The sequence below is a fragment of the Grampus griseus genome, assembly GCF_964374135.1.
Source record: "Grampus griseus genome assembly, chromosome: 9".
NCBI classification, from domain to species: Eukaryota; Metazoa; Chordata; class Mammalia; order Artiodactyla; family Delphinidae; genus Grampus; species Grampus griseus.
The window spans coordinates 14166176-14180553 of NC_139003.1; the positions used below are offsets into that span (position 1 = coordinate 14166176).

A 14378-nucleotide genomic window follows, 5' to 3' on the forward strand; every position below is an offset into this window, starting at 1 on the left:
AGCAGCATGAGGAAGTGCAGTGAGAGCCCAGAGGTCTGTTGTGCTGGTGGAGAACCTTTACCCACCAGGATGGGGAGAAGAGGTAGTGAGACAATGGGGGGATTCATCTAAGTACCACCAACTCTTGCAAATGCAGGCGCTGCATGAGAAATCCAGGAAATTGAGACCTACCGTGAAGTGTCCCGGTTGTTTTGTTTATTAGATTAACTGTTCTCTCTCCGTTTTCTCCCCTGGATTCCACCTTACCTTCTTGTCCTTCCCTAATGCCTCTGTCTCTGCCTTTTGCGTGAACAGCGTCAAATCATGTTTCCAGAACATGGAGATCTGCAAGCGTCGGGTGAACATGTACGACACGGTAAACCAGAGCAAAACCCCTTTCATCACACACGTGGCCCCCAGCACATCCACCAACCTGACCATGACCTTCAACAACCAGCTGAACACCGTCCACAACCAGGTGAGTGGGGAGCGGAGGGGAAGGCAGGCGGGGCTGAGAGTGTGAGCGACAGGAATTGTACTTTCCCACCAAACCGAGTCAGGAGACAAAACTCCTCCAATGTCACGTACAACAGATAAAATCCCTCTGCTGCCACGTTCAACTCTGTAAGAAAGTGTGTGTTCCCAAGGTTATTTCCTTTGAGAATCCCAGGCACTCTTTGTATTGACTACTGGCTCATCGAAAGGTCCCAGAAATGACTCACTAAGGGAGTTACTTCTGAGATGGTACCTCTTACTGCTCTCCTGTCTTGATGTGGGAATAAGGTAAAGGAGATGCTGTGATCCTTTTATGACCGACATCTGCCTGATAAAGAATTCTAGAACTGGAAGGGATGCTGGCGGTCACCCAGCTCAGGCCCTTGCTCCTGGTGTCCACACTGCTGGGTCCACATGGTCTCCTTTCAAGACAGATAAAACCTGTCCTTTTCCAGTTCTTGGGGAGAATCAATTCATCAATCTTGTCACCAGAATTCCAGCAGTTAGAACTAAAAAGGGACCGGGAAACTGAGGTTTTCTTCCTGCAGCTTTCCAACCTTTTGCAGAAAATTAGCAGAATCTAACACCTAATACACTGCTCGAAATATGGATGACACCCAGGAAATAGTTACTGAATGAATAATCCCCAAGTCCTCACTCAGGCTGCCTCTGGCATCTAAGAGACTTTTGCTTTTATTCCCACCAACCAGCCTTACCAGTTCCACCAAATAAATGTCCCTAGATTTTTTTCAGTCTTAATATCAATCTTTAATGACAACAGCACACCTCTGTGTGTGTGTGTGTGTGTGTGTGTGTGTACACACACACACCCCACCCCATAGGAAAGGAGTGTATATGTTCTAATCCTGAAGTGTGAATACTCTGCCGGGCCATCTACTCTTTTCCGACAGGTCCCCTACTCCCACGGAAGAGTCATTGACCCTGTTTTCCAGGCCATTCCTGGCATGGTGTGTTGCTAAGGCCCAGCTTTACTTCCCAGCCTGTCCTCTCCTTCTGCCTAAACTCTAGGAGAGGCTGCCTGGAATCTGCTGCCCCCTGGGGGCCCTTGGTGTTCTTACAATTCTCCTTAGTGGGAAGAGCTAATGTTCTCTACAGCCTGGAGTCCAAAATAATAAACATTCCCACCCAGTGCCTAGCTCAGTCCTCAGGCTAAGGCGGCTACAGCCAGTCGGGTGAACTCCTTGCCAAAATATCACCGTGGTTTTGGTCTTCATCACCAGAGCCCCATCACAGTGAGTGGACTGTCTTGCTGGTGCCGTAAGCAGGAAGAGTAGAAGATACGTTGCAATGGGAAGGTTGGCCTAACTGTGAGGAAGGAGGGCCAGACCAAGATGCATATACAGTATTCGTTAGGCAACAATTGGAGATTTTTGAGCAGGGTGGTGACATGCACAAAGTAGTCTTTTGGAAAGAATGTTCTAGCGTCTGTGTCCAAAACGAATTGGAAGAGAGGAAGCAGAGGCCAGAGCATCACTAGTCAGGGCCTTACAGGTCCCAGACACCAGGACAGGCCTCAGCTAAGGAAGTAGTGATTAAAAAGAGGGTTCTGGGGACATTAAACGAAGGAAGGAGCAGCAGTACCAGCGACTGGCCAGAAGGGGGAGTAGTTGAGCACCAGCGTGGGAACTGGAGGAGATTGGTGCTAGTGCCCTGAAGAGGGAAGCTCAGAGGCAGGAAGATGTGAGGAGGGTCTGGTCTCTGGTGTGTAGAGTGCAAGCAGGTGGTGGGAAGTGTGTATGTGGGGAAGCCTCCCGGAGAGGTGAGGCCATGGAGAGAACAAAGAGGAAACACAAGTCGTGCCATCAGTAGCAACACAGATGCTGGCCCAATACAGACGACTGTATATAAAACAGATAAACAACAAGGACCTACTGTATAGCACAGGGAACTATATTCAATACCTTTTAGTAACCTATAATGGAAAAGAATATGAAAAAGAATATACACACACAGAGACACACATATATATGTAACTGAATCACTTTGCTGTGCACCAGAAACTAGCACAGCATTGTAAATGAACTATACTTCAATAAAAAATAAAAAAATTAGATTGGCCCAAAAGTTCGTTCAGCTTCGTAAGATCTTATGGAAAAAGTTCATAAGATCTTACGGAAAACCCAAACGAACTTTTTGGCCAACCCAATAAAAGATGCTGGCCCACACGTGTCACACGTGCATCCCCAGTCACACTAGCTGGAGGCCAATTGTGTGGTGCTGCAAAAACAGACACTTATTGTTACAATAATATCTTAAAATCTAAACATGGGCGCCAAATAATTTAGTGATTACTTTCAAATTCGTTTGCTTTGCACCGAAATTCAGCATCAAATATAAGTATAAAAATCATGCAAAATGAGACTTTATCCTTTTTATCAAATTTGACACACATGCATACCCTTCTTGAAATCCTGATTTTGTATGTGTCCACGATATCCTTGTGGCTCTTTCCCTCCTTACTTTTTTAGTGCTTGTAACCTCTAGTGGCAAAACCTCTTATAAAGGTTGAATCTGAAGCCATAGGTAACTCCACCTATCTTGCTAAAGGCTCAGCATGAAGAAGACTAAGATGGGGTGAAACTGGAGAAATCTCAGTTTAGAATTTCTTTTCCTTCCGTGCGTGGCTTTGCTTCACAGGGAATTTCAATCTCAAATGCTGTCTCTTTCTGGAAGAGAAAGGAAAGAGGACATAACCTCAGTATCTGTCTAACCCATCTCCATTTAAGTTCTCTTGACCCACTGGCATCTTTTCCCCCTGCCTTCCAGCTTTAGTAGTTGAACACCAGCATGAGAATGCACCGAATTCCACCGAGCAACCCCCGTCTCAGCATGTCCCTCTCCGTCTCTATTTCCGCAGCGTATTTCTTTACAGTAACGGTGCTCTGCAAACATCTCAGGGCATCTGTAAACAGTGCTGCCCTTAGACCTGAGAAAAAGGGCCCCCTGCCTGGGCCCTCCCCAGGTATGTGTGCTTCCATGCCAAGGTCTGGGTACCTGGCACCCCAGGCTTGGTTTCATCCTCCCCAGTATGGACTGTACCACCAAGTCCAAATACATGCACCCAAAGGCCCTCAAGTTGTGGGACAGAGCTGGGACAGGGAGAGAAGGAAGGCAGGCATTCAGCTCCACGTTCCAGTGGCCAAGCCAAGGAATCCAAGAGGGATTCAAACTCAAACCCAGTCCTCCAGGTGGTTATGAACGTGTACGTGTCCAGGTGGAAGGGCAGAACGTAAGTCCTTTAGCCGAGTTTTAACTTTGCAGTATTTAGACATGATATGCAGGCGTCCACTTGCATTTGCAGGCCCCATAAATGTTAGAAACAGGCCTGGATGTAAGCACCGAAGGTGGTTCTGTGTCTCATGGGGCTGCAGGTGCCTGCTTTTCCCTGAGACTTTCCAACTATATTTCCACTCCCCTCTGTTTTTGCTTTTTTGCTCTTGGTTTTCGTTTGTTTGTTTGCTCTTCTTTGAGTTCATTTATTTGATTTAGATTCGTGTCTCCCAACATGCCACCTCCCTCATTTTTTATTTGTGTTTATTTTTGTTTAATCCCCACCATTCCTTTAGGCTCCCACCTCCACCAGTGCCACTCTTTCCTTAGCCAATCCTGAAGTCTCCATACTAAACTACCAATCTGCACTCTACCAGCCCTCAGCGGCATCCATGGCTGCGGTGGCCCAGCGGAGCATGCCCCTGCAGACGGGAGCGGCCCAGATCTGTGCCCGGCCCGACCCCTTCCAGCAAGCGCTCATCGTGTGTCCACCCGGCTTCCAAGGTAAGGCTGAGTGGACACAGCCTCTCACCTGCTTCCAAGAGGACCACCTCTGGGGCGCCAGCCCCCAAACTCTTCTGTCCTGCTAAAGCCCTCTTCATTTCTTTTGCTGAGAGCCCTGGCTTCACTGAACTTGAGGGCCCCCGTACTGCGGCGGCCAGCCTAGAAACAGTGGGACTTACGTTTCGGCACCAAGTCAGCGTCTTGTTATTCTCATCACCTGCCAGTGGTTTCGGCCCAGGCCCAGTTGCTGTCTGTAAATCAGCGCATTGTGTGTGTTCCCATTGTTATGCTGATGTCAGCTCTTGCGTTTCCTCACATGGAATATCCTGTGTGGCTTATCTGTAAAAAATTGCCGATCTCCAACAGCCAACTAGTCCCAGTTCTTGTGAAGAATATAAATCTGTCTGGAAAGCATTTCCTGGACACCACTCCCCGACCACGTGCCCACCAGGTGATCCTTTGGCCATGCACCCCGGCCTCTTCTCCTGAAGACTCTAAGCTGGAGTTGGCTGCTTGGTTACAGTTTACACAGAAAGCTCAAGAATTTGTCTCTGAAACCCTCCTGGTGTAAGTCTACGTGGTTCAGTCTGAATCAGTGCAATTCCAGCCGCCTCACTCCTCCCCCAAGGCCTGGCTTTGACATACGCAGATATATCTTCATGTCAAAAGCAGTTGTTTTCCTACTGTAATTTGCCAACATAACTGTTCCACTTTTGGCTTTAAAGATTCCTTAATCTTTCAAAGACCTAGTCTTTGAAAACATTCAAGGCTGTTTTCGTGGTTCTTTTAAATTTTAAGTTAGAGGGAATTCCCTGGCGGTCCAGTGGTTAGGACTCCACGCTTTCACTGCCAAGGGCCCGGGTTCAGTCCCTGGTCGGGGAAGTAAGATCCCGCAAGCCATGTGGCATGGCCAAAAGAAAAAAAAATTTTTTTTTTTTAAGTTAGAAACTAAAGGGGAGACTTCCAAAGGACCAGGCGGTACCTAGTGCCAAGGGAAGCTGAGAGCTGACACAGCGGGCTAGGAAGGTTCTCCTCGTCCAGCTGTTTCCAGTCACTTAGCCCTTTTCCCCCTTGCCCGTTGTCTGGACTAGGATTGCAGGCCTCTCCCTCTAAGCATGCTGGCTACTCTGTGAGAATGGAAAACGCGGTTCCCATCGTCACGCAAGCCCCAGGAGCTCAGCCTCTTCAGATCCAACCAGGTCTGCTTGCCCAGGTAATTCTTTCTTTATTATTACTGGTATTACCATGATCCATGTTAATGTTGTTCACAAAAGAGCTATATCTTCGCTAATTCCCTCCCTGGCAATGAGTTAGATGCTTGAAATCATTAGAATATATCAGTAATATTCTGAATGATACCCAGGTGAATTACCTTCCTAAGTATCTAGCTTACAATTACAAGAAGAAATTTAGACACAGGGAGAGTCTGGGGAAATTATCATTGTATCTTTGTAATGCAAATTAATATGGGAGACCTAGGGTTTAATCCTAACTCTCTGTGACCCAAGGCAAGTCAGTTAGCATTTCTTCCTTGTAAAATTGAAATTATTTTTTTAAAGCCAAAAAGAGCCTTGGAGATTATCTCTTTGTTTTATAGTTGAAAACCAGGATCACAGAAGCTTTGGGATGGAACCTTCCTTATCTGTTCACACAGGTACTCTGACAGATTCTTAGAATGAAATCACAGAGGTGAAACTGGTTGAAAATATGTAAAGTGTTGTGGAAATTTTAGGTAACCATAGTGGTGTAATGATAATAGTAATCAATCCTTAATGTCACTTGAACCTTAATAACAAATATATCCTCATTATGCCAGGCACTTTACAGTTGTTATTGATTTAATCCCCACAACATAGTAAGGTATTTGTCTCCTTTTGACAAATAGGGGAAATGAAGCACAAGCACTGGCTCAAAGTCACACGGCAATTAGGTGGCAGAACCAGAACAGAAACCCAAGACACCAGCATCTGTATTTTTACCACCATGCTGTACTGTTTCTGCTGTTGGGCGTCAAGGACAGCTTGACCAAAATGTCGGTGGTCTAGAGGCACTTTTGTTTTTAAATAAAGTTGGTTCCCAAAGACACTTACTTATGGTGTCTTTTGTTGAATAGAGGTTTGGGGTTTTAATTTTAATATAGTCAAATTGCATAGGTCTATTTTGGACTCACTCTATGCTATTCCATTGTCCTCTCCAATATCCTATTGTCTTAACTATTATGACTTTAATATATGTCTGGTATCTGGTCAGAAAAGCCCTGCTCCTATATTGTTCTTCAAAATTTCGCTGTCTCTTCTTATCCCTTCGCTTTTCCATGTGAATTTTATCATCATCTTTACATAAGAATTTTGGTTCCAAAACAAGCCAAAACAAAACCCAAAACCCTGGTTTGTATTTATTGGACTTGCATTGGATTTATATTTACTTTTAGGAGAATTGACATCCTTATAATATTAAGTCATCCCTGAACATGGTATAACTGTATATAAATTACCTTTTATTCCTTTCACTAAAGTTTTCTTTTGTTAGAATAATTCCTAAATATTTTACAGTTTTGTTATTAATAACTTTTTTAACTGTATGTTCTAATTATTTGTCATTGGTTCATAGGAATGTAACTGATTTTTCTTTATTGAGTTCGTTATCTAGCAATCCTTCCAAACTCTGATTAGTTCTGATTGTTTCTGTGAATTCCCTTGGATTTTCTATGTAGACTATCTTTTCATTTACAAATGATACAGTTTTGTTTCTTCCTTTACAATCTTTATAACTTTTATTTATTGTTCTTATATCACTGTGCTGACAGCCCCTCCAAAACAACGTTTAATAACAATGTTAATATTGAGCATCCTTAACTTGAACCTACCTTTAAAGGAAATTCTTCTAGCTGCTTGCCATTAGGGATTTTGTTTACTCTGAAGAGTTGATAGGGACGCTTCATCAAGTTTGCTAATTTTTTTAATGAATTAATATTAAATTGCATCAAATGTTCTTTCTTCATCTATTGAAATGCTCCTGTGTTTTTGTTCCTTTATCTGTTAATGTACCAAGTTACTTAATAGATTTTGTAATGTTAAAGTATCCCTGTATGTCCAGGGTGAACTTTCTTTAATCATGATGTGCTTGATGTGTTTGTATGCTTTTCAATCCTGGATAGTTTGCAAACACTATAGCTAGTATTTTTGCATCTATGTTCATAAGTGAGAAGCGGCATGAATTTCTCTTTCTTGTAGAATCTTTATCTGCTTTGGGCATTGAGATTACACCAATCTCGTAAGATATGCTGGATATTATTACCTCTTCTTCTGTTTTCTGGAACAGCTTGTTTGAGATTGATATTAGCCATTCTTCATCTCTTTGTTCTTATGTCCAAACTGAGACTGCAAATGACCACTAACACCAGCTTCTGATGGCACAGAAAGCTGTGTCTTGCTGCAAGTTTGTAAACAGAGAACCTTCAGCGTATAAAGCACACCTTCTACTCCTTCCTCTGTCTCTGGTCCTCATAGCTCCCTTTTGTTTGCAGTAGGGGTGGCTGGGCCCGTGAGCCATGGTCGCTGAGCCTGCGCGTCAAGGACGTGGTAGACCAAAGTGCCTTGACATGCAGAGACGCCTAAGAGAGATTAAGTTTAAAAAAAAAAAAAAAAAGTCCTGTCCTGTCTAGCATCACTGTGTGTCTTTTTGTTTACTGGTTGCTTTTGATTTTTCTGTCACTCAATTCATGCCAATATGTGAGCCTATTAAGGTCGAGCTTTCCTAGGTTTTTGGGTTTTTTCTCTTTTTTTGGCTACGTTGGATCTTTGTTGCTGCGCACAAGCTTTCTCTTGCTGCGCACAGGCTTTCTCTAGTTGCAGTGAGCGGGGGCTACTCTTCATTGCAGTGCGTGTGCTTCTCATTGCGGTGGCTTCTCTTGTTGTGGAGCATGGGCTCTAGGCGTGCGGGCTCAGTAGTTGTAGCTCGCGGGCTCTAGAGCACAGGCTCAGTAGTTGTGGTGCATGGGCTCAGTTGCTCTGCAGCATGTGGGATCTTCCCGGACGAGGGCTCGAACCCGTGTCCCCTGCCTTGGCAGGCGATTCTTAACCACTGCGCCACCAGGGAAGTCCTCTCCTAGGTATTGTTTAATGGTCCCTTCAAAGGACGAAAATAAGCTAACTTCTAAAACTAGTAGGGCAGCTATAAAAAAAAAAGAAAAAAAGCAATAATTAAACACACAAGCTGACGCCTTCATTTTTCTTGGGATAAATTTCTAGGTATAAGGCACTCCAAAGATTATTACTTTAAATATATCCCAAAATTCTGCGTATTTCTTTTTATCTGAATAGTTACACTTTTTCCAGGAGTTTATCTGTGAAAGTTTAGAGAGTCTTTTAAATCCATCCCTCATGTTAGCTTTGTTTGCTCTGCCCTTTTCTGCCCCACCTCCCAGCAGCATCACATGTCCCTCAAAGGGAAACACTCTCTCTGGGGCACCCCAAAGATGTGTTCATGGAAGAAGAGGGTGTAATCACACCCTCTCATTTCAGTGACACGAGGGTGACATGGATTGCCTTACCAGTAACGCTTTTTTGATACCGCCTAAAAGGAGCTGTCACCTCTGTCCTTCCAAGCCCCAGCCTAGAGCTGGCATCTTGACCACCATCAGAAACTATGAATGAGTAGGTAAAGGTAGAGAGATGGGAAGTACAGTTCTTGATTGATACAGTATTGAATTTATCTCACGTTTCAAATGGCAGATCCCAGACCCGCTTTGACCCTTCAGAGCCCCCAGGATTTGGAGATTTCTGGTTGCCAGATCGTTGTAGACTCTGCCCTGCCATGAAGAACTTTTGTGCATTCTTCTAGCCAATCAGCTTGTATCACCTGAACCCCTTAAATGTTTCCCTAAGGATAAACCACTGGCTTGGACTCTTTAAACTGTTAAAATACAAAACTTCGATGCTTCTTGAAACCTTCTCTGGTTATTTTCAGCCAGTCTGTCCAGCCATTCTGTCTTGCCGTCTGTGTCAGTCTTGCTTGGTGCCTGATATTGTTAATGAATGAGGAAGACTCTCTCATACCACTTTTATGCAGTTCCCACCAACACCTGATCCTGAACAGGGCCAGCACTTTTATGTATCATCTCCATAAAAAGAGGTAGTAGTTTGGCTGAGAGCGTGGGCTCTAGAGTTTGACTGCCCGTGTCCAGGTGCCAGCCCCACCACTTACTGGCTGTATCACTTTGGGGAAGTTATTTTTGAATTTAAATTTAATTAATTATTATCATCGATATTGTATCATTATTTTCAGCTCAGCCTCATAATATACTATGATTCCATTTCTTTTCCTGTACAGCGTGTTGTTCCTGGAATTAATGATTGTCTCATCTTTTCATTGGGTTAGTTTCCTCTGTGTCTATTATTATGCAGCCCCAAACTTTTCCCGAGTTCTAAAAGGCTTGTGTGTTTGATGTGTTGATGTGTTTGAGCACATTGAGAAGTTCAGTGGTGGTTATGTTTCTCTCTTTCTGAAATCTTTTAAGACTCTCCCTGTCTACAGTGGTCTGAGATTTCATGACGGCATGTTTCCTTGTGAGTCTTTTAGAATACATTGTCCTGGACAACCTATTTGCCCTTTTTACCTGGAGAATTTTCTTTTATTTTTGCCTTTGTTAACTTCTTCCCTTCCATTTTCTCTGTTCCCTCTTTGCAGAATTCTTATTAATTAGGTGCTGGTGTTTCTGAAGTGATCTAATGATTTTCATATCTCCCCCCAACCCTGCCCACCTTTTTGTCTCTATATATTCGATCGATGCTACTTCCTAATATTTTCTCAACTCTATGGAATCGTTAATTTCTGTTGTCATAGGTCTCATTTCCAAGAGTTCTTTCTCGTTCTCTGAATATAGGTATATCTTCTTATACATGATCTTGTTTCATGGAGATATATATATAGAGATTTTTTTTACCTCTATGAGGACATTAATTACATATTTTTTTGAAATTTTCTTCTGATTCCTACACTGTTGTTGTATCCTCTGAGTTTCATTTTTTTGTCTTAGTGTCTTTCATCTTAGAAGCTTCCTTTAAAATCTGGCGATCCCTGGCTGTTCATTCATATCTAAGACTGAAGCACTGAAATAACTGGAGAGCTTCAGGGGCAGGGCGGTGGACTTCTCCATAGCTGAATGTGGGCTTCTGTATAGACCAGTAAGGAGTGAGCTCAGCATTTTCATTGGCAGATCCCCTCTCGTCAAATGTATCTATACTTTTTTCTCTTGGAATAGTCAGTTTCCCTAGAGAGAATGCTCCAGGCTCCTGCTTTGAGACTGGGGAGGCCGGGTAATAATTCTACATACCAGGGATCTGGGGGTGAAGGCATCTCATAGTTTAATATACAGACTGGTCCTTAGATTCCTTCAGTCTGTGAACTCAGTAATCGCCCTTCTGGTTAACAGCTTCTAAAATTTTGTTAACTGATATTGTCACTTCCTGTTCTCTTTGTCCTATGGCTCTATATATTTTTTTCATTCCTTCACTGTCATTTTAGTTGAGCTTAAAGAGGGAGAGCAGTAAATGTATGTTTAATTTACCATATTTCCAGGCAAGCTATTTAACTTCTCTGTGTTTCAGTTTACTCATTTGAGAAAAGGGAGGGGGAAACAGTCCCTGCCTCACAGGATTGGTCTTAAGAACAAGTCAGAAGATCTATTTATGGTCTTAGTTCTATGCTTGGCACACGGTATGCATCCAGAAATATCAGCGCCAACCTTATAAATTATAAGGTAGTAATAAATTATAGAAATATCTGATGAAGTGTTGTCTGAAATGAGCTGAACACACCAATCAGTGATAGAGGTACAAAAATATCTCCCTTTGAAGTAAAATGTTAACATTCATTTTAGGGAAATAGGGAAAAAATAATGTCCTTAGCTTGATGTCAAGATGTATTATTTTAAAATGACATTAGTCAAACTTTTTATGAGATCTGAAATAAGTTCCAGGCAAAATCAGTAGAAATCTTACTGCCAGTGAAACTGTTATTCATTTAAGCTTTTGAGCTCATAACTGTTTCAGTTAAATTATTTTTCTGCTCGCTGTGTTTGAATTCAGTAAACCTGAAATACAGTTAAGTATAGTTACTTGCCTCGGTAGAACTGCTTCCTTCATTTCATCAACAGACATTTATTAAGCATTTACTGTTTTATCTGTGGTCCCTGAGCTTTCTGCCTCTATCAAAAAAGATCAATAAGTAAACAGGCAATATCGACAAGGTATAAGAGATTTCACTGGGTCTCATCTGCCACAGAGATGACAGGATAGACCTGGTGAACGATCCACTCAGGTCTGAACTGCGGCTGTATCATTTTATACACATCACTGCTTATTAAGCCTTGACTCAAATTTGTAATCCACTTCCAGAAGTGCTTGTTTGTACGTGTGAGCCAAAACACACATATTAAACACATGCACAGTTTGTGGAGCACTACATTATATTAATTACCCAGTGTCAGTCATCTCCATCCCAATGGAGAGAGAGATATAACTAAGATCCCAAATCTTTTAAGTCCTTGATCTGCCCAAGAGGAATTTTACCTTAGTGGTGTTCCTTCAAGTGTCCAGCTTTGGACAGCTGTGTTCATTGTGAATCATTTAATAACCAAAGGCAAGCAGAATAGTGACTGTAGATGCAGAGAGCTCAAAACACAATACACGCACGTGCACGCACACGTGTAAGTGTGTTCAAGGAGGAATCAAGAAAGTTCGTGTTAGACTTCTTAGAAAACGCTTAATATTTACGAAGAATCAAGCTGCAACTCCCCCACTGTCTCATTTTTGCTTTGAGGAAAAGTCAAGGTAATTCTCAGGTAAGCTTAAGGTCCCAGCTAAGGATTGTACGTCACACTCGCCTGCCCTCAGTTGCAGGCAAGTATCCCTCAGAATTATGTTAACTTAGATTCAGAAGATAACACAAGTTGGACCTCTAGATTCTAGCTGATAAACACAAGGCAAAATATTAAATAAAGGATACTAGACAGAAAACTTCTTGAGGGCAAGAAGTTACCCTTGTATGGCCCAATTCAACTACCTCAATCTCTCGCACGTAATTGTGTGACAGAATAAATCAATAAATGAACTCTTGGAAATTGTAAGCTTTGTTCATTAGAGCAAATTTATAAATAAATCATTCTTCAATGTGAATGAATTGCTTCCATACAGTTCTTTGCCCATATCCTTATTATCTTCTGTTGACATCCCATGTGCTGATTTTATCTCCCCTGGATTTTGAGGCCGAAGAGCAGGTCTCCACTTTCACACCTATCACAGGGTCGAGCACAACTCTGGGCACAAAGTAAGTGCTTGACTCATGCAGATTGATTTTATGACTAACAGACACGGTGACAGCAAACGTCCTCTGTCCTACAGCAGGCCTGGCCAAGTGGGACCCAGCAGATCCTGCTTCCCCCGGCGTGGCAGCAGCTGACTGGGGTGGCCACGCACACGTCGGTGCAGCACGCGACTGTGATTCCCGAGACCATGGCCGGCACCCAGCAGTTGGCGGACTGGAGGTAAGCAAGGCAGCAGGCATGTCTGGGATGGGAGGCACATCTACCACTGGCCCAGAGAGCTGCCGGGCTGGCCTGTACCAGAATCCCCTGCTTTTTAAATGAAAAAGATTATTCGGTGGAATAGACTACAGTGTAATGAGCGGTTATTTTTAAACAAATGTGTACCAGGACACCGGAAAATCAGCTTCATTACATTATGGTCAGTGGTCATTTTCAACCCAAAATTCAGTTCCATTATTTGATCACCAGTGTAATTCACCAGACTTGGCGTGGGGCGATTTTTTGGTTGTTTCTCAGAATTAAATTCCACTCCCAGAAAACAAAGATGTGTCACCAGCGAAAGGATGCGGAAGAGAGTCCCCGGGGCTCCTATGCAATTCCGGAAAGTGTTCTCGAGGTGTTCTGAGACGCGAGCACACTGGAGTCATCGCAGACCTCCCAGGGGGAGGCTTGACAGAAAGGGCTTTATTTGGGATGGTAAACTCTGGTGTGTTTGCTGAGTGTGTCTCTTCAGTTGATAGTCATATCTTCGAGATCCAAGTGCACTTTCCACAGACCCCAGAGGCAACCAGCTGACAGCCACCAGCATGCCACACCCCCTGCATCTGTTTCCAGAGCCCCCCACCCCATCCCGCTCGCCAGCTTCATCACTGACACGTCGCCCCGTTGTTTTTATGGCCGCTTTCCACTTTTCCTTGTACCTGCCACCCACCCCACGCCAACACCACCACCATGCCCCGCTGCACCAGTGCAGAACCAAATGGCAGCCCCCAAGTTGTCCCCAGCTTCCTGTGGCCCCTTGCACTGTCTCTCTTTCAGCCCAAACAGCAGGGCAGGTCGCACCCCTCACCCTCTTGCCAGCCTCCATACCAGCCGTGGAGCCTCCTGACAGCTCCTTTTCTGCCCTGAAAGGCTACTGTGAACGAAGAGCTCTGGACAAAAGGTCGAGAGGTGGAGAGGCAGGCCCCCAGTCCAGCCTCAACTGCAGCTTCCTCTGTTCTGCCAGTTAATTTTCTAATTACTAATGTACTAATTCTAATTTAATTTAGTAAGAAGAAGAGAGGAACACGGGCTGCTTATCACAGCCCCATTCACTTCCCACTGACAGCACCCTCCCTACATCTCCCCCCACTCATTGGCAGCATTTTCAAACCAGGTAAAACTGGGGTCATGTCTGGCCCTGCAGGACCTGGGAAAAGTTACTTAACCTGTATGGGCCTTGGTGCTTCTTCAGTAAAGCGGGGATATTCGCCTATTCATCGGATCGTTGGGAGGTTTAAATTTAAGATAAAGAAACAAAGCACTTGACTGAATTTAACCTACCCTACCAGCGCCTGGTACATGACAGGCAGTAAATAGATCTGTTATCTGCCCTTCCCCCATCCCCACTGGTTCAGGCTCAGCAAGACCACCTTCCCTCTTCAGCTCATTAGGAACAGCAATCAAGTGGAAAGCTGTTTGACCAGTTGTGTTTTTCTCCTCACCCCTTCTTCTCCTAAAAGACCACACGTACACTGTACTCCTTCTTTCCTTTGTCTTTCAGCATTTCTAGCTCATTGAATTT

The 14378-nt window shown here is 43.8% G+C and overlaps 1 protein-coding gene across 1 annotated transcript in view; it reads left to right on the forward strand.

Moving 5' to 3' along the window:
* Positions 1–14378, forward strand: part of HIPK2 (homeodomain interacting protein kinase 2) — a 187693-nt gene that overhangs the window by 147075 nt on the left and 26240 nt on the right. The window contains exons 7-10 of the mRNA XM_082661511.1: positions 295–457; positions 4062–4269; positions 5361–5482; positions 12672–12814. Coding sequence (XP_082517637.1) covers positions 295–457; positions 4062–4269; positions 5361–5482; positions 12672–12814 — 636 coding nt within the window. The remainder of the gene's footprint in view (positions 1–294; positions 458–4061; positions 4270–5360; positions 5483–12671; positions 12815–14378) is intronic.